This window comes from Salvelinus fontinalis, chromosome 10, assembly GCF_029448725.1.
Source record: "Salvelinus fontinalis isolate EN_2023a chromosome 10, ASM2944872v1, whole genome shotgun sequence".
In the NCBI taxonomy this organism is placed as follows: Eukaryota; Metazoa; Chordata; class Actinopteri; order Salmoniformes; family Salmonidae; genus Salvelinus; species Salvelinus fontinalis.
This window is the reverse complement of record NC_074674.1, coordinates 8535701-8553571: the sequence shown is the minus strand read 5'-3', so window position 1 is coordinate 8553571 and position 17871 is coordinate 8535701. Positions and strand designations below refer to the sequence as shown.

Here is a 17871-nt window from a genome sequence, read left to right as displayed (position 1 = left end):
TGGCTTTGCCAATTAATCCATTATAGCACTGTGTGTGTGTGTGTGTGTGTGTGTGTGTGTGTGTGTGTGTGTGTGTGTGTGTGTGTGTGTGTGTGTGTGTGTGTGTGTGTGTGTGTGTGTGTGTGTGTGTGTGTGTGTGTGTGTGTGTGTGTGTGTGCGTGCGCGCGCGCGTGCGTGCGTGCGTGCGTGCGTGCGTGTTTTGTTTGTTATTGTTGTGTGACCATATTTCCATGTCTGTGTATGCCCATATTTACTGCCTGTCTCTTCCTGTGCCATCCTTAACACACACTGCATGACTCATTGGGATGACTCACATCCCCCCTCCCTCTCCATTCACACATCTCATTATTCCACAGAGAGGGAGAGAGGGAGAGAGGGGGAGGGAGCAACAGAGAGAGAGCAACAGAGAGAGAGCGACGGAGAGAGAGAGTGACTGAGAGAGAGCGACGGAGAGAGAGAGCGCAACAGAGAGTGCTAACAAGCGAATGAAAAGAGAGATGAGAAAGAGAGAAAATTACTTATCATTGTTGACCGAGGCACATATGAAATGTAATGTATTTGAAATGACTTACAAACAAGCTTTTATATGTCTAATAAAGTCAAAATCACTTCACTTACCACCCACATAGATTCATTATTTCATCCAAATATTTCTAAAAACAATTTAAAAGAATGCAGTCAGATCCCTTTTAGCCATTTGTTTAGTTGGCTACAGGCTGGTGTTGTTTCACTTTGTAGACATACTCTGACATATCGCAAATCTTGACTAAACATTCGAATACATTTCTAACCTAATTCATATCATAATTCACTTCATTTGTAAATTACACTGTATAGCAGGGGTTCTCAACTATTATTTGTGGTCCGGTCACACATATTTCCTGGGTGGCAAAGGTCCGGATGGATATTGTCATTTATCGGCATAGTAACAAACTCAGCGTATTCATATGATACTCAGGTGATATGATACCTGAGTGGCTCAAAAAAATCAATGGGGGCCCCTGGGGATCAAGGCTACATCATCTGGCTACGATAACTACCCAACAAGATTTAAATAGGTTAGCATCATTTACCTGGCTAACATGGGCAGGTGGATCAACAGGACGTTTTTGACAGGTTATAAATAGCTCTCTAAGGTCTGTCAGTGATTGACATAACAAGAGGAAAACTGCCCATGCAATACCACATTTAGAGACCTTGTGCGTTCTACTATTACAACTCTCAACAGCAATAAGTTGAAAGCCTGAGTTGCAAAAACAAATAAACTAAACACACATATATATATATCCTTGTTTTAGTCTTGACACGCGGTCCCTAGGCTACTGACCCCGTTCTGGGTCGTGAGGTAGAAAGGGTATAGCCGGCAGATGACGATATTGAGTCGTTTCCATCTTACCGTCCAAAGGCATTTCATGCAGCCGGAAATACACTCGTATCCCCTGTGGATCGGTTCTTTCAACATGAAATACAATGCTCCACCACCGTGCTAAAGTGGCTCATGCCTACGAATGCGCGTCCCAGATGTTGCATATCGCGTCCAACCGATCAGGCTACAGCCACAGAGTTTCTAAACCCAGAGGTGCAACATCGCCAGACTTCCGGGAACGACTGGGAAAAAGACCAAACCGACAAGGCAGGGGTTTGGGGGTTTGATAAGTTATTAAAGAGAGAAGTGAAAAAATATTGTTTAGTTGTTAATTTTCTCAAATATCTAAACGCAAAACATAGATTCGAGCCAATGTCTTAAGTAGTTGAACATGTTATTACTCCAAACTTTATAGTTGGATTTGACGGCCTGTACATGCGCAGTTCAGCGCCTGACGACCGTTAGACCCGATTACGTGTTTCTACCTATGAGTTTATGCTGCGTTCCTATGCTAGTCGGAACTAGGAAACTCGAAAAGTCAGACTTGATGATTTGTTGATCGTGGCACGTGTATAACTACAAGAAATTAGCTAATATGACATTTCAGAGTTTCCTAGTTCCGAGTAGCACATGAACATAGCAGCCGGAATGTTTCAGAGGGTGAATGAAGAGGCTCCAGCCTCCGGTACCGAGTCAATGTGCAGGGGCACAGGTTAGTCGAGGTAATTTGTAAGGTGACTATGCATAGATAGTAAACAGCGAGTAGAATAAGCCTAGTTAAATAAAGGTTAAATAAATAAATACAATTTAGCAGCTGTATTAAAACAGGGGAGGGGGTCGATGTTAAAAATCCGACTGGAGTACAGTTTTTCTTTTTGTTTGAAATCCAGTATAATAGTGTGAATTTGGTTACTGTTTTTGGTAATTAGTATGAATTTGTTCATCCAAAACATATTGTGATTGATTACCGTTTTCTCACCACCAAATATGGTAGTGAGAGGAAGTCCAGTAGTGGGAGAGGAAAGAACTACGTGAAACTGGGCCGACATTCTCGAAATTTTCTAATCGATTAAACATCTGATCTCAATACATTTTTCGGTTTCCAAAACTAAAATATGTTACGACCACAGTGCATTAAGTTGTATAGACTTGACGCTTTGCCAAAGTAAAAAATAAATGCGTTGTTTAGTAGGAGTGTAATGTAAAATTGAGTTTGTGCACTTGCGCACTTCACAGCGGAGGCGTTCCCTAACTGAAATGTGCAAATGCATGCTACAACGCGCCAATAGGATCTTGCTTTCTCCTGCTTGGTTTGTCCCACCTCCATGCCTGTTCTGCCCGCTATGCTTCATTTGCTCCCACTGTGAACGACACAGATTAACTATCTTGAGTTGGTTATACATATTTTTGTCTTGGCTAGCCAACCTTGCTTTTGTAACAGTATAACTTTAGCCCGTCCCCTCACCCATACCCGGGCTCGAAGCAGGGACCCTCTGCAAACATCAACAACAGTCACCCACAAAGCGTCATTACCCATCGCTCCACAAAGGCCGCGGCCCTTGCAGAGCAAGGGGCAACATTACTTCTAGGTTTCAAAGCAAGTGACGTAACTGATTGAAACGCTAGTAGCGCGTACCCGCTAACTAGCTAGCCATTTCACATCCGTTACACTTTTTTATATATAAAAAAAAAAGTCAGGGTAGCCATTTGATTAATTGTTCAGAAGTCTTATGGCTTGGAGGTAGAAGCTGTTAAGGAGCCTTTTGGACCTAAACTTGGCGCTCCGGTACCGCTTGCCATGCGGTAGCAGAGAGAACAGTCTATGACTTGGGTGACTGGAGTCTTTGACCATTTTTTGGGCCGCCTTCTGACACCGCCTAATATATAGGTCCTGGATGGCAGGAAGCTTGACCCCAGCGATGTACTGAGCCGTACCCACTACCCTCTGTAGCACCTTATGGTCAGATGCAGAGCAGTTGTCATACCAGGCGGGGATGCAAGCAGTCAGGATGCTCTCAATGGTGCAGTTGTAGAACCTTTTGAGGATCTGGGGAGCCATGACAAATCTTTTCAGTCTCCTGAGGGGGAAAAGGGGTTGTCATGCCCTCTTCATGACTGTCTTGGTGTGTTTGGACCATGATAGTTTGTTGGTGATGTGGACACCAAGGAACTTGAAACTCTTGACCCCATCGATGTGAATGGGGTCTTGTTCGGCCCTCCTTTTCGTGTAGTCCACGATCATCTCCTTTGTCTTGCTCACGTTGAGGCAGAGGTTGTTGTCCTGGCATCTCTGACCTCCTCCCTATAGGCTGTCTCATCGTTGTCGGTGATCAGGCCTACCACCGTTGTTGTCAGCAAACTTAATGATGGTGTTGAAGTCATGCACGGCCACGCAGTCGTGGGTGAACAGGGAGTACAGGAGGGGACTAAGCACGCACCCCTGAGGGGCCACTTCAAATTGTATTTGTCACATGCGCCGACTACAACAGTGAAATGCTTACTTACTAGCCCTAAACCAACAATGCAGTATTAAGAAGAAAAAAAAAAGAAGAAGAAAAAATACAAGTAATAAACAACTAAGGAGCAGCAGTAAAATAACAATAGAGAGGCTATATACAGGGGGTACCGGAACAGAGACAATGTGGAGGCTATATACAGGGGGTACCGGAACAGAGACAATGTGGAGGCTATATACAGGTGGTACCGGAACAGAGTCAATGTGGAGGCTATATACAGGGTGTACCGGTACAGAGACAATGTGGAGGCTATATACAGGGGGGTACCGGTACAGAGACAATGTGGAGGCTATATACGGGGGGTACCGGTACAGAGACAATGTGGAGGCTATATACAGGTGGTACCGGAACAGAGACAATGTGGAGGCTATATAAAGGTGGTACCGGAACAGAGACAATGTGGAGGCTATATACAGGGGGTACTGGAACAGAGACAATGTGGAGGCTATATACAGGGGGGTACTGGAACAAAGGCAATGTGGAGGCTATATACAGGGGGTACCGGAACAGAGACAATGTGGAGGCTATATACAGGGGGGTACCGGTACAGAGACATTGTGGAGGCTATATACAGGGGGTACCGGTACAGAGACAATGTGGAGGTTATATACAGGTGGTACCGGTACAGAGACAATGTGGAGGCTATATACAAGGGGTACCGGTAGAGAGACAATGTGCGGGGGCACCGGTTAGTCGAGGTGATTGAGGTAATATGTACATGTAGGTAGCGTTATTAAAGTGACTATGCATAGATAATAACAGAGAGTAACAGCAGCATAAAAGAGGGGTGGGGGGGGGGGGGGGGCAATGCAAATAGTCTGGGTAGCCAATTGATTAGATGCTCAGAAGTCTTATGGCTTTGGGTTAGAAGCTGTTTAGAAGCCTCTTGGACCTAGACTTGGCGCTCCGGTACCGCTTGTCCTGCGGTAGCAGAGAGAACATTCTACGACTAGGGTGGCTGGAGTCTGACAATTTTACAGGGCATTCCTCTGACACCGCCTGGTATAGAGGTCCTGGATGGCAGGAAGCTTGGCCCCAGTGATGTACTGGGCCGTACGCACTACCCTCTGTAGTGCCTTGCGGTCGGAGGCCGAGCAGTTGCCATACCAGGCAGTGATGCAACCCGTCAGAATGCTCTCAATGGTGCAGCTGTAGAACCTTTTGAGGATCTGAGGACCCATGCCAAATGGGCCCTCGCATGCTCTGAGGACACTTCCTGGTAATCAGTCTGGCCCCACGTCCTTGTGAATGTTGACCTGTTTAAAGGTATTGCTCACGTCGGCTACAGAGAGCGTGATCACACAGTCGTCCGGAACAGCCGGTGCTCTCATGCATGATTCAGTGTTGCTTGCCTCGAAGTGAGCATAAAAGGCATTTATCTCGTCTGGTAGGCTCGCGTCACTAGGCAGCTCGCGGCTGGGTTTCCCTGTGTAGTTTACATATTTAATAGTGTCCATGGAAGGTTTTGTAGGTCAACTTGTTTTTTGGAGTCCACCTTTGTTCTTGTTTTTATTCTGTTCTGAGTTGTTTAAAAATAATGTCATAGGGGACAAAAAGTTTTTTATAGTCATCATACAGCTTGTCTTCCAAATCTTATTGTTCACAATGCATATTATTGTCCAACATAGATCTTTAGTATTATCATCCATGTGAGTATAAAAAACATAGTGAAAGACAGTCTTGGAATTTATACATCGAAATCAATACATCTCGTCAGGTCACATATTTCATTCATATAAATACAAGTCTATTTTCACATCATTACATGGCTTCATTATTAGACTACTTAACATCAAAATCAAATTTGATTTGTCACAGTGACCAATCTTATTGTTCACAATGCATATTATTGTCCACCATAGCTCTTTAGCATTGTCATCCATGTGTGTAAACACAGTGAAAGACTGTCTTGGAATTTATACATCGAAATCAATACTTCTCGTCAGGTCCCATGTTTCTTTAGTTATGTAGCTAGCAGTTCAATAAATGTGCTCTAAACTCTCTTCATCACTCTTCATCACATGGCCTACAAGGGTGATCGGGGATTGGATAAGCAGTTTTAGCGTATCTTCATACTGTACTGTCTTTGTTACAACAGCCGACTGCATACAATGCTTTTGGAGCCATCAATACCAGATCAATATCGCCATCTGCCGGCCTTTCGGCTAAGTATAGCCTAATGTTCAAGCTTGGCTACTGTACCCAGAATGACAAACAGTTGTTTATCTAAACGCGTTTCTCTGCGGGTGCGTTGTGTTTTGTCCCTCCGAGGCGCCGTGTGTTTGTGTTGTTAGATAGAGACGAAGATGGCGGACGAATTAGACCTCAGTGAACTAGACAGAGTACGGATTTCTGCTGCGGAGCTTCGAGTTGAAGCGTCGAGTTTCGTCAACAACGGCGATGTTCACAGAGGTGAGAACGATCGCAGAAAGTGCTCAATACACTAAGAAAGAGAACGCAAAATGAGCTACCCAAAGTATAAAGTGCCACGAAACTAAGTGGCTAACGCTAACTTGCTAGCTAATGGTAGCTAGGCTCATCATGTGGTCGTTTGTTTTCAAACGCCCCCCATGCTTACATAAGTATAGGAAACATGTTTACATTGCCAACGCAAGTGAAATAGATAATAAACAACATTTAAATGAAAAATAAACATTACACTGACAAAACAAAAGTTTCAAAAGAATAGAGACATTTCGAATGTTATATTATGGCTATGTACGATGTTGTAACACAGTGCAAATAGTTGAAGAACATAAAGGAAAATAAATCAACATGGGTTGTATTTAAAATAATGTTTGCGCTTCACTTGGTTGCCTTTTTCTTGTGGCAACAGATCACCTTACAGTGAAATGCTTACTTACAAGCCCTTAACCAACAATGCAGTTTTAAGAAAATACCTAAAAAAAGTAAGAGACAAGAATAACAGATAATTAAAGAGCAGCAGTAAATAACAATAGCGGGGCTATATACAGGGGGCATCGGTACAGAGTCAATGTGCGTGGGCACCGGTGTCGAGGTAATATGTACATGTAGGTAGAGTTATTAAAGTGACTATGCATAGATAATAACAGAGTAGCAGCAGCGTAGAACGGAGGGGGGGATTCCCAATAGTCTGGGTAGCCATTTGATTAGACGTTCGGGAGTCTTATGTCTTGAGGGTAGAAGCTGTTTAGAAGCCTCTTGGACATAGACTTGGAGAATGATGGGGATGAGGGCCTGTACGGTTGTTTGGAGTATATCCTTCCTGTCCGACTCATTAAAGAGAAATTCTTTGTCCAGTTCGAGGTGAGTAATTGCTCTTCTCATGTCCAGAAGCTCTTTTCGGTCATAAGAGACGGTAGCAGCAACATTATGTACAAAATAAGTTCCCAACAATGTGAAAAACAAACAAAATAGCACGGTTGGTTAAGAGCCAATAAGACGCCAGCATCCCCTCCTGCGCCATCTTGAACAGAAGATGATTCCAACATTTTAGAATACCATATCAATCAATCACATTTTATTTGTCCCATGCTTCATAAACAACAGGTGTAGACTAAGCAAAATGTTTACTTACTGCCCTTCCCAACAATGCAGAGAGAGAAAAAAAGAGAAGTATTAGAAAAATAATAACACATGGAATAAATACAAAATGGGTAAGGATAACTTGGCTATATATACGGGGTACCAGTACCGAGCTGATGTGCAGGGGTACGAGGGAATTGAGGTAGATATGTACATATAGGTAGGGATAAAGTGACAAGGCAACAGGATAGATAATCAACAGTAACAGCAGCGTATGTGATGAGTCAAAATAGTTAATGTGTAAATGGTCAATGCAGATAGTCCAGATAGCTATTGGTTAACTATTTAACTACCTATTTAGCAGTCTTATGGCTTAGGGTATAAGCTGTTTAGGGTCCTGTTGGTTCCAGCCTTGATGCGTTGATACTGCTTGCTGTGCGGTAGCAGAGAAAACAGTATATGCCTTGGGTGGCTGGAGTCTTTGCAGCCAGGCAAGATGATCTTACTAGTGCAGCTGTAGAACTTTTTGATGATCTGATGGCCCGTGCCAAACCTTTTCAGCCTCCTGAGGGGTAAAGACATTGTTGCGTCCTCTTTACAACTGTGTTGGTTTGTGTGGACCATGATAATTCCTTAGCGATGTGGACACCAAGAAACTTGAAGCTCTTGACCTGCTCCTCTACAGCCCCATCGATGTGGATAGGGGCTCGCTTGGCCCTCCGTTTCCTGTAGTCCACTATCAGATGCTTTGTCTTGCTGACGTTGAGGGACAGGTTGTTGTCTTGGCAACACACTGCCAGGTCTCTGACCTCCCTGTAGGCTGTCTCATCGTCGTCGGTGATCAGACCTACCAACGTCGTGTCGTCGGCAAACTTAATGATGGTTTTGGAGTCATGCACGGCCACGGCTCCATAGTACCGTTTCATATGATATATATATATATATATATGATATATATATAACATTTGGTCCCTACCGATCTAAAAAGCTCACACCTATTATAAAATGTTTATAAAGTCAGTTTGGTTTATAAATGTAGTAAAAAAAAAAAAAAGCAACAGCAACTAGTTTCTTGTATGTGCTGTAACGTCCACTTCACTTTCATGCACATCTCAAGTGTGGCAGCTGTGATCAGCCAGCCACATCCCCTTCCAGCCAGCCACATCCCCTTCCAGCCAGCCACATCCCCTTCCAGCCAGCCACATCCCCTTCCAGCCATCCACATCCCCTTCCAGCCAGGCACATCCCCTTCCAGCCAGCCACATCCCCTTCCAGCCAGCCAGCACCCCTTCCAGCCAGCCAGCCACATCCCCTTCCAGCCAGCCACATCCCCTTCCAGCCAGCCACATCCCCTTCCAGCCAGCCACATCCCCTTCCAGCCAGCCACATCCCCTTCCAGCCAGCCACATCCCCTTCCAGCCAGCCACATCCCCTTCCAGCCAGCCACATCCCCTTCCAGCCAGCCACATCCCCTTCCAGCCAGCCACATCCCCTTCCAGCCAGCCACATCCCCTTCCAGCCAGCCACATCCCCTTCCAGCCAGCCACATCCCCTTCCTGCCAGCCACATCCCCTTCCAGCCAGCCACATCCCCTTCCTGCCAGCCACATCCCCTTCCAGCCAGCCACATCCCCTTCCAGCCATCACTCACCTGCTTCTCTCCATCAACTCTTCCTGTGCATCTATTCCGCCGTCAGTTTTTAAAATAAAAATTAGAGGTGATGGCAAGCGGGGATGCAGACCCTGATGAGTCTTCGGTTGTTACATTTAAACAGTTGATACATTGGAGCTGCGCCTAGGGCTTGTTACTCTGACTGTATTACCGCCACGTTGGTAGTCACGACTAATGACCGTAGTCAAATTCCACATAGTCACGGTAACTAGGCTTCTTCAAGCTCTGATGCAGCTGATGGTCATTAGCAGTCTACCAAACTTGCTAACTGCCTGGTACTCAGCATTCTATTGTCCCTCTAATCACTCTGACATCAATGCAAATGTAATCCCAGCAGCTTTCTGTAGGCAAGGCATACTATATTTATTTCTCAACTTTCCCAATATTAAGAACATTGTTTGGCTTTACAACAGGAGTATAGCCTAGCTGGCTGATATGAAAATGAACAACGGGAAAAGAGTCCTCCATTCGCTATTTAAGTGCATAGATTACTTGTATTTTTCCCCCTGACCCGCTACAGGTGCCTGATAATGCTCCATTCTAAATCAAAACTCATTTCACACACACAGTACCAGTCAAAAGTTTGGACACACCTACACATTCAAGTTTTTTTAAATTGTCTTTATTTTTACAATTTTCTACATGGTAGAATAATAGCGAAGATGTCAAAACTATGAAATTACACATATGGAATCATGTAGTAACCAAAAAATCAAAATCGATTTTAGATTTTAGATTCTTCAAAGTAGCCACCCGTTGCCTTGATAACAATTTGCACACCATAGCTACAACTTATATCCAGGCCCTGGGGCAGTTGGGAGTGTGTGCCATGTCCGTTTTTTGTTGTTGAAATATGATTTGTTTTGACCGATAACCGATATTGAAAATGTTAGTGGCCTTTTAAGCATTCTAGTACAGTTAAGTAGATAACACACACACATGTACGCAGCGGTCTAAGGCACCGCATCTCAGTGCAAGAGGCGTCACTACAGTCCCTGGTTCGATTTCAGGCTGTATCACACCCGGCCGTCCTATAGAGCGGCGCACATTTTGCACAGCGTCATCCGGGTTTGGCCGGTGGTAGGCCGTCATTGTAATTAAGAATTTGTTCTTACTGACTTGCCTGGTTAAATAAAGGTTACACACACACACACCACATACACACACCACACATACACACACACATACACACCACACACACACACACACACACTGACCAAAAAGTTATTTTGTTGGCATTTACGTATGTCCCCATTACCAGTAAAACATTATCAAAACCTATTTCTTTCACTTACTTGCTGTGCTGTTTCATTGTTCATTTGTTCAGTCGTTTCATTCTCATCCAGGATTTCATCATACATGTCAAGCAGTGAAGTTTCAGCTCTGTCTGTCTGTCCGTGGCCTCTCTTCCTCGGTGGGCACTGTCACTGTGTCCGTTTTCATCTTGTCCAGCTGTGTCTGTAACATTTCACGTAAACCCTGTTTCTTGTCTGCATCGAGGTAGCGGTCCTTGTACCTAGCATCAAGCATGGGGGCGACACAGTAAAGAGGCTCAGAGAGAATGCCACCGAATCGCTTGTTCACAGCCTCTTGTAGATTATTTTTGTAAGTTTTAACCCCACAGTCTGTGTCGGCAGTTTTGTTGAGCAGGCGTTTCAATGCCATGACAGAGGGTATCACGTCTGCTGCAGACACAGTTGATGAGCTTATTTCTCCAGTCAGTTGGTTGAATGGCGCTAGGAGTGTGTTCATGTTAACAAGTTTCAAACATGTTCTCAAATGCCATTGAAATGGCAGGAGCGGTATGAGAACCAGCACATTCTTGAGCATGCAATACGGCTTTCCTCAGTAGGAAATCCTCGTCGACCCACTGTGCTGTCAGACTCAGTTACCTGTGGCGCTGATGTTTAGGCCGAGGTATGTGTAGTTGTATGTGTAGTTGTTTGTGTGCTCTAGGGAAACGGTGTCGAGATGGAATTTGTATTTGTGGTCCTGGCAACTGGATCTTTTTTGGAACACCATTATTTTTGTCTTACTGAGATTTACTGTCAGGGCCCAGGTCTGTCAGGGCCCAGGTCTGTCAGGGCCCAGGTCTGTCAGGGACCAGGTCTGTCAGGGACCAGGTCTGTCAGGGACCAGGTCTGTCAGGGACCAGGTCTGTCAGGGATCAGGTCTGTCAGGGACCAGGTCTGACAGAATCTGTGCAGAAGATCTAGGCGCTGCTGTAGGCCCTTCTTGGTTGGGGACAGAAGCACCAGATCATCTGTAGACATTTGACTAGAGATTCTAGTAAGGTGAGGCCGGGTGCTGCAGATTGTTCTAGTGCCCTCATTAATTCGTCGATATATATGTTGAAGAGGGTGGGGCTTAAGATGCATCCCTGTCTCACCCCACAGCCCTGTGGAAAGAAATGTGTTTTTTGCCAATTTTAACCCCACATTTGTTGTTTTCTATCTCTCTCTGTCTGTCTCTCTTTCTCTCTCTCTCACACACCTTCTTAAACTGTCTCCTGCTGAGGGTTAGTTGAAGAGCCTGATGAGTCAGTTTAGTTCATTAGCTGACTGGGAGATGAATCACACATAAGAAGTGAGATAGGATGTGATGTGCTCTGTGCAGGTGGAACTGTGTCTGTGTGTTAACTCTGCAGTGTTACTGTGTGTAGGACAGGACAAGCAGTCTGTCTGTTGTCTGAACGTCCTCTCTACAGCTTCTTGGAACACTTTCAAGTTCAACACACACCTTGTCATCACTGCTAATATTTCTCTCCCTTTCTCCTCATTCCTCTCCCTCTCTTTCCCCAACTATATCTCTCCCTTTTCTATCCCCCCCTTCCCTCTCTCCCTGTCACAGAGGAGCTAGGAGAGGAGTGGCGTGGCGAATGCCAGCAGCAGAGTAACCACGGCAACGACGCATCAAAACACCCCGATCTGCAATGCTACACGTCCGAGGCCATCCACGGCAGCCGTCGCCATGACAGCAAGGAAGGCGAAGTGGTGACCTCCCCTCGTCACCCTGGAGACCCTGTAACCATGACCTCTGACCCTGAGGAGGAGCTGGTGATGTCACCACCACCGCAGAAGGAGGAAGAAGGACACAAGATGGCCACCACTGAGATGGTTTCAACTGAACCTGGATGTGCAGATGGAGGGATGGGGAAAGAAGGAGAAGATAAATATGGAGGAGGGGGTAGTCATGGTGGGGGAGGTTTTACTTTTAACCGCGAAGGCTCTCGAGCATCTGCACAACAGAGGACTCAAAGAGGTGACCACCACACCACCAGAGTCGACAACAGTAGCAGCAACAGTAGCAGTGCAGGGGGGCCATCGGGCTCAGGCAGCGGACCACAGAGCTCCAGACAGAGGGATGGAGGGAGAGAGAAGGACCAGAGGGATGGAGGGAGAGAGAAGGACCAGAGGGATGGAGGGAGAGAGAAGGACCAGAGGGATGGAGGGAGAGAGAAGGACCGGAGGGATGGAGGGAGAGAGAAGGACCAGAGGGATGGAGGGAGAGAGAAGAACCAGAGGGATGGAGGGAGAGAGAAGGACCGGAGGGATGGAGGGAGAGAGAAGGACCAGAGAGATGGAGGGAGAGAGAAGGACCAGAGAGATGGAGGGAGAGAGAAGGACCAGAGGGATGGAGGGAGAGAGAACGACCACAGTGGGAGAGACCCAGACCTCCCGGAGCCAGCAGGGGGTTCCCCTGGCTCTGCCAAGCCCACCAGGAAGACTCGTAAACCGGACCGGGAGATCTATCAGCCAGGGGCCCGAAGGAGCACAACCAGCACCCAGGGGAAGGAAGTGGGAAGAGAGACGAAGAAACCTGCCCATACTCCTGGTCCTGGGTCTGGTTCTGTTAGAGAGGAGGCTGTAGTCAGGAGAGAGCCAGCCCCACAAAAAGAGACTGGAGGAGAGAGAGGGGGAGGGGAGGAGAAGGGGAGGAGAGAGACAGGCAAAGCAGCAGCGGCAGTCTCAGACCCTGTATCAGAGAACCTGACTGGGAACATGGAGAAACTCCGTGTGACTGTCCCAGTCGGGAGAGAGGAGGAGGATGACAGACGAGGAGGAGGAGAGAAAGGAGAAGGTCAGGAAGTAGACAGGAGGAAGAAGGCTAGCGGTGAGGGCAGGAGGAGCAGAGGAGTTGAGGGAGGAGGAGCAAATGGAGGTGAGAAGACAGAGGAGGAGAAGAGAGAGAGAGGAAACCGCAGGAACAGAGGAGGAGGAGGGGAGAAGGGGGGCAATCAGGACTCCAGGAGAAGAGGAAGAGGGGAAGGAGGAGGGGGGAAGGGTGAGCGAGTGATGAAAGAGACAAATAAGAGAGAGTCAGAGGGGGAAGCAAACCGTCCTGCAGATACACAGCCAACAAAAGGAAGAGAAAAACAGAGGGATAGAGAGAAGGAAAGAGAGGAACCGAGGGATAGGGAGATGGAGAGGGACAAGCAGAGAGGGAACAACAGACCCCGAGACATAGACAGAGAGAGGGATGGGGAGATGGAGAGAAACAAGCAGAGAGGGAACAACAGACCCCGAGACATAGACAGAGAGAGGAATGGAGAGATGGAGAGAAACAGAGAGAGGCCATCGGAGGGGAACGAGAGGAACAGAGAGAGGGATGGAGAGATGGAGAGAAACAGAAAGAGGCCAGCGGAGGGGAACGAGAGGAACAGAGAGAGGGATGGAGAGATGGAGAGAAACAGAGAGAGGCCAGCGGAGGGGAACGAGAGGAACAGAGAGAGGGATGGAGAGATGGAGAGAAACAGAGAGAGGCCAGCGGAGGGGAAGGAGAGGAGCAGAGTCAACACTAGTCCTAACAACAACCACCACCACCCATCATCATCCTCTAAGCGTTACTCCAAGTCAGACATCAGAAGACCCAGGAACCGCACCTACAGCACCAGCTCTGCCAGCAGTGGCACCAGTCTGGACGGACCTGGACTGGGACAGGGAGCGGGGTTGGGGGAGGACAGGGCCCGACGAGACCGGTTGGGGCGCAGGGAGCGAGAGAGAGGGGAGGGAGGAGGAGGTCAGCTCCAGAACAGGAGGAGAAGCACCAGAGACTCCTCTACTGACTCACTGGAAGAGAGCAAGGTGGGAGACTGGATGGATGAGAGGAGGAGGAGGAGGAGAGACGGAGGAGAGGAGGACTGGAGCCCGGAGAGGAGGAAGAGGGGGGAGGAGAGCAGAGTGACAGGAGGGAGGCACAGAGGAGGAGGAGGGAGAGGAGGTCTCCTGAGAATATCTCACAGTGACAGACAGTCAGGCTCCTCCCAGGCTACCTCAGGCCCCGGCGAGGACCCCCAGGGGCGACGCAGACAGGTCACTGGGCCTCGCAGCAGGGGGAGGGGCATCCTCATCCTCCCCGCCCACACCAACCTCTCCAATTCGCCGGGGGAGCCCGGGCCGAGGCTACTGTTTGGTGGGATCCGTGGAGGAAGAGAGGCGGGGCTAGGGAGAGGAGGAGGGCGGGGCGGAGGAACAAGGCGTCTCTGGGACCCGAACAACCCCGACCAGAAACCCGCCCTCGGGCTCTCCCAGCATGCATCGCTCCAGCAGCAGCAGCCCATGTACCTGCAGACAGGCGTTGGTTACGGAGCGCTGCACTTCCTGGATACAGATGACGAGGCTGCAGGGAGTCCCCCGGTCCGCCAGGGGGAGCACTTCCACCTCCAGCAGCAGGCTGCAGCCATGGCCCAGGCCTTCTACAAGTACCAGAACTCTGACAACCCTTACCCTTACAACGCCAACCCGAACCCCAACACACGCTACCCCTACCCTTACCACACTATGCCCGCCGGCCCTTACCTGATCCCCCCCTCTAACGACATGTACCACCCGGGTCAGTTCTACGGGGGGTACAGGGGCCAGGGGTACCCAGATGGACCCGAGGCTGCAGCAGGGGGTGGATCCGGAGCAGGTGTAACCCCTGAGGAGGCTGGGCAACATGCCAGAGGAGAGCTGGGGAGACTGCTGAGAGCTGCAGACAGTCAGGAGTTACAGCTCACTAACCTGTTGTCTCGAGACAGACTCAGTGCTGATGGACTGGACCGCATGGCTCAGCTCAGGTAAGATAGAGAGGAGAGGAAGCGACAGCTCAGTAACCTGCTAATGGAGGAGGGGGGGGGGGGGGGGGGATGGTGAAAGCTGCAACCTGCTGTCTAAAAACAGACTATGCTCCTTTCTTTATCTTGTCTCCCCCCCCAGAGCTGACCTGTTGACCCTGTACGAGCGTGTGATCCTAACAGACATAGAGTTCAGTGACAGCCAGAACCTGGACCAGGCTCTATGGAAGAACGTGTTCTACCAGGTTATAGAGCGCTTCAGACAGCTCCTCAAAGATCCCAGCGGAGACTCAGCTCCGCGCATCACCACCATGCTGCTGACACTGCTGGACGAGGTACACAGCATGTACACACACAGGCATCAATCAGCCGTTACCTAAAACACATGTAAATATTGGACTATAAATTGTGCCTTCCTTTATTGTGTTTACGCTGAAATGTTTATTCTATTCTACTGAGAAATTTACTTTTTATTCCTATTCTTATCTTTCATTATTTATTATTGTTGTTGCATTATCCAAAAAGGAACCTGCAAGTAAGCAGTTTGTGGGACGGTGTATATCATGTATGTAAACCATACATACGACTAATAAAACTTAACTTGAAACCCATACAGACAGACAAACACCATGTACAGACACACACGAGCACTGATTGTGTGAACAGCACTGTAATGCGAATAGTGTTGGTGACTGTATGCAGACTACATTTCTTCAGGGTACTAAACTTTTTCTCTCATGCTGTTGTTTGTTTCCCAGGGGGCAGTATTCTTTGATGCGCTGCTGCAGAAACTTCAGATGGTGTTTCAGTTTAAACTGGAGGATTACATGGACGGCATGGCCATCAGACCACGACCACTACGCAAAACGGTAACGTGTGTGTGTGTGTGTGTGTGTGTGTGTGTGTGTGTGTGTGTGTGTGTGTGTGTGTGTGTGTGTGTGTGTGTGTGTGTGTGTGTGTGTGTGTGTGTGTGTGTGTGTGTGTGTGTGTGTGTGTGTGTGTGTGTGTGTGTGTGTGAGTGAGTGAGAGAGTAATTAACCATGTTTAATGTGTGTTGGTTCAGGTGAGGTATGCTCTGATCAGTGCCCAGCGGTGTTTGATCTGTCAGGGAGACATCGCCCGTTACCGGGAGCAGGCCAGCGACTCGGCTAACTACGGCAAGGCCCGCAGGTACGTAGCACGTCAACCGTGGCTATTGGCTACCACAAAACACATATTTGTCTGTCCATTCATGTGTGTTCCTGCTCGTGTTCCTGCTCGTGTTCCTGCTCGTTTCTCCACAATGGAGAAAACGGTGTGCTTTTTGTTTTCAGGTCTCTTTTGCTAAATATATTTTTCTCAGGGAGACTATTTCCTGACTAGTAAATGTAGCTTATACCACAGCATTGTTGAATGCTAATTTCTGATTGGCTAGAAGGGCATTCTAGAATGTACATTAAAACCAGATAATGGGAGAGTTGGAAAACAAATCGTAACACCTTGATGCAATGTGGACCTACACATGCCGCCTATACTTGCTACACAGTTACAGAAAGCTAAACCAACAACCACACTGTCGTGTCTTTAGTATCATTAAAGGTGAAGACAATTCACTGTAATTATTATTACGTGATTAAACTAATCATGTAAATGTAATTAACTAGGAAGTCGGGGCACCATGGAAAATATTCAGATTACAAAGTTATAATTTTTTGAATATACCTCATCAGATATTTTAATATCTGATCAATTAGTCTTCTATTAATTAATTATTATTATTATTACCTTCGTCAGTCTCATCTGAATTTCGTAAATGGTTGGTTATCTGCACGAACCCACCCTTTACTATAAATCATCCATACACCAATTGGCTCAATTATTTATTTACTAACTAATGAAACAATTACAGAATATACAATACATAATAACATTATACAGTAAAATGCCGTCTCTAGTGTACTAAACAAGACAAACCAGTTGGGTTATAACATGGTAAATTCAGAGAGAAGAGAAGGAGGTTTTGGAAGGAAGACTAAGGAACATTGGTCTTCATAGGACCTGGGAAGCTATTCTCACATAATGACATATGCCACTAACGATCGCTCATTCGGGAAAAGCAATACATTGTATTTACCTGAAGCTGGTGATGTGAGGCTCTGGTTTGCCCAGTCGATGTCGCCCACATCCTTTATGGAATCTTCCGGGTCGTCGTGTGAGAAGTTCACGTGGTCGGAGAGGTTCATCTCTGCGATTGGTCCACGTCGGTCAGTGTTGTCGTACTAGATTTGCTACCTTTCCAGCTGCAGTCTGATAGGCTGTCATCTACGAGTCATTTCTTCTTGAGTGATCAATAGTTCAGAGTTCATACCATTTCAAGCTCCCATGTTTCCTGGCCTGTATGGTTGACATTAGAATTAGCCCTTTTAAAACGTGAAGACAAATCCTCACGGTATTCGGAACTTGAGTGACTTTTCGTTATGTAGAGTGGATGTCCAACTATTTGCCAACACAGCTCACGCTGGGGTTTGCTTAGTTCAATGTGAATTGGGTCATGGGGTTCTTATAGAAATGTAGAAAAGGGGTTGGTTCATAATTCCCAACCAATGCCTATTCACTTGAGTTTGGCTACTGACGCAGTTAAACTTTACAGGGAAGACAATTTTCTAATTTTAAAAGTTAACATCACATTACATCATTTCGTAAATAGTTTCATCTTTAGTTTCATCTTTCTCATTCATTTTATATAAGAATTAGATGCGAACCTCATAGCTCAGGCA

At 47.0% G+C, this 17871-nt stretch overlaps 1 protein-coding gene across 2 annotated transcripts in view; it reads left to right on the top strand.

Annotated features, from left to right (window-relative positions):
* The first annotated feature begins 2006 nt into the window (after positions 1 to 2006).
* Positions 2007 to 17871, top strand: part of LOC129863570 (telomerase-binding protein EST1A-like) — a 37018-nt gene continuing 21153 nt past the window's right edge. Inside the window, exons 1-5 of one of the 2 annotated variants that reach the window (XM_055935636.1) lie at positions 2007 to 2088; positions 11911 to 15118; positions 15258 to 15450; positions 15874 to 15984; positions 16179 to 16285. In XM_055935636.1, the coding sequence (XP_055791611.1) occupies positions 2031 to 2088; positions 11911 to 15118; positions 15258 to 15450; positions 15874 to 15984; positions 16179 to 16285 (3677 nt within the window). In that variant the 5' untranslated portion in view covers positions 2007 to 2030. Of the gene's footprint in view, positions 2089 to 6060; positions 6295 to 11910; positions 15119 to 15257; positions 15451 to 15873; positions 15985 to 16178; positions 16286 to 17871 lie in introns of those variants that run through there. The other variant, XM_055935635.1, reaches the window with a different exon arrangement.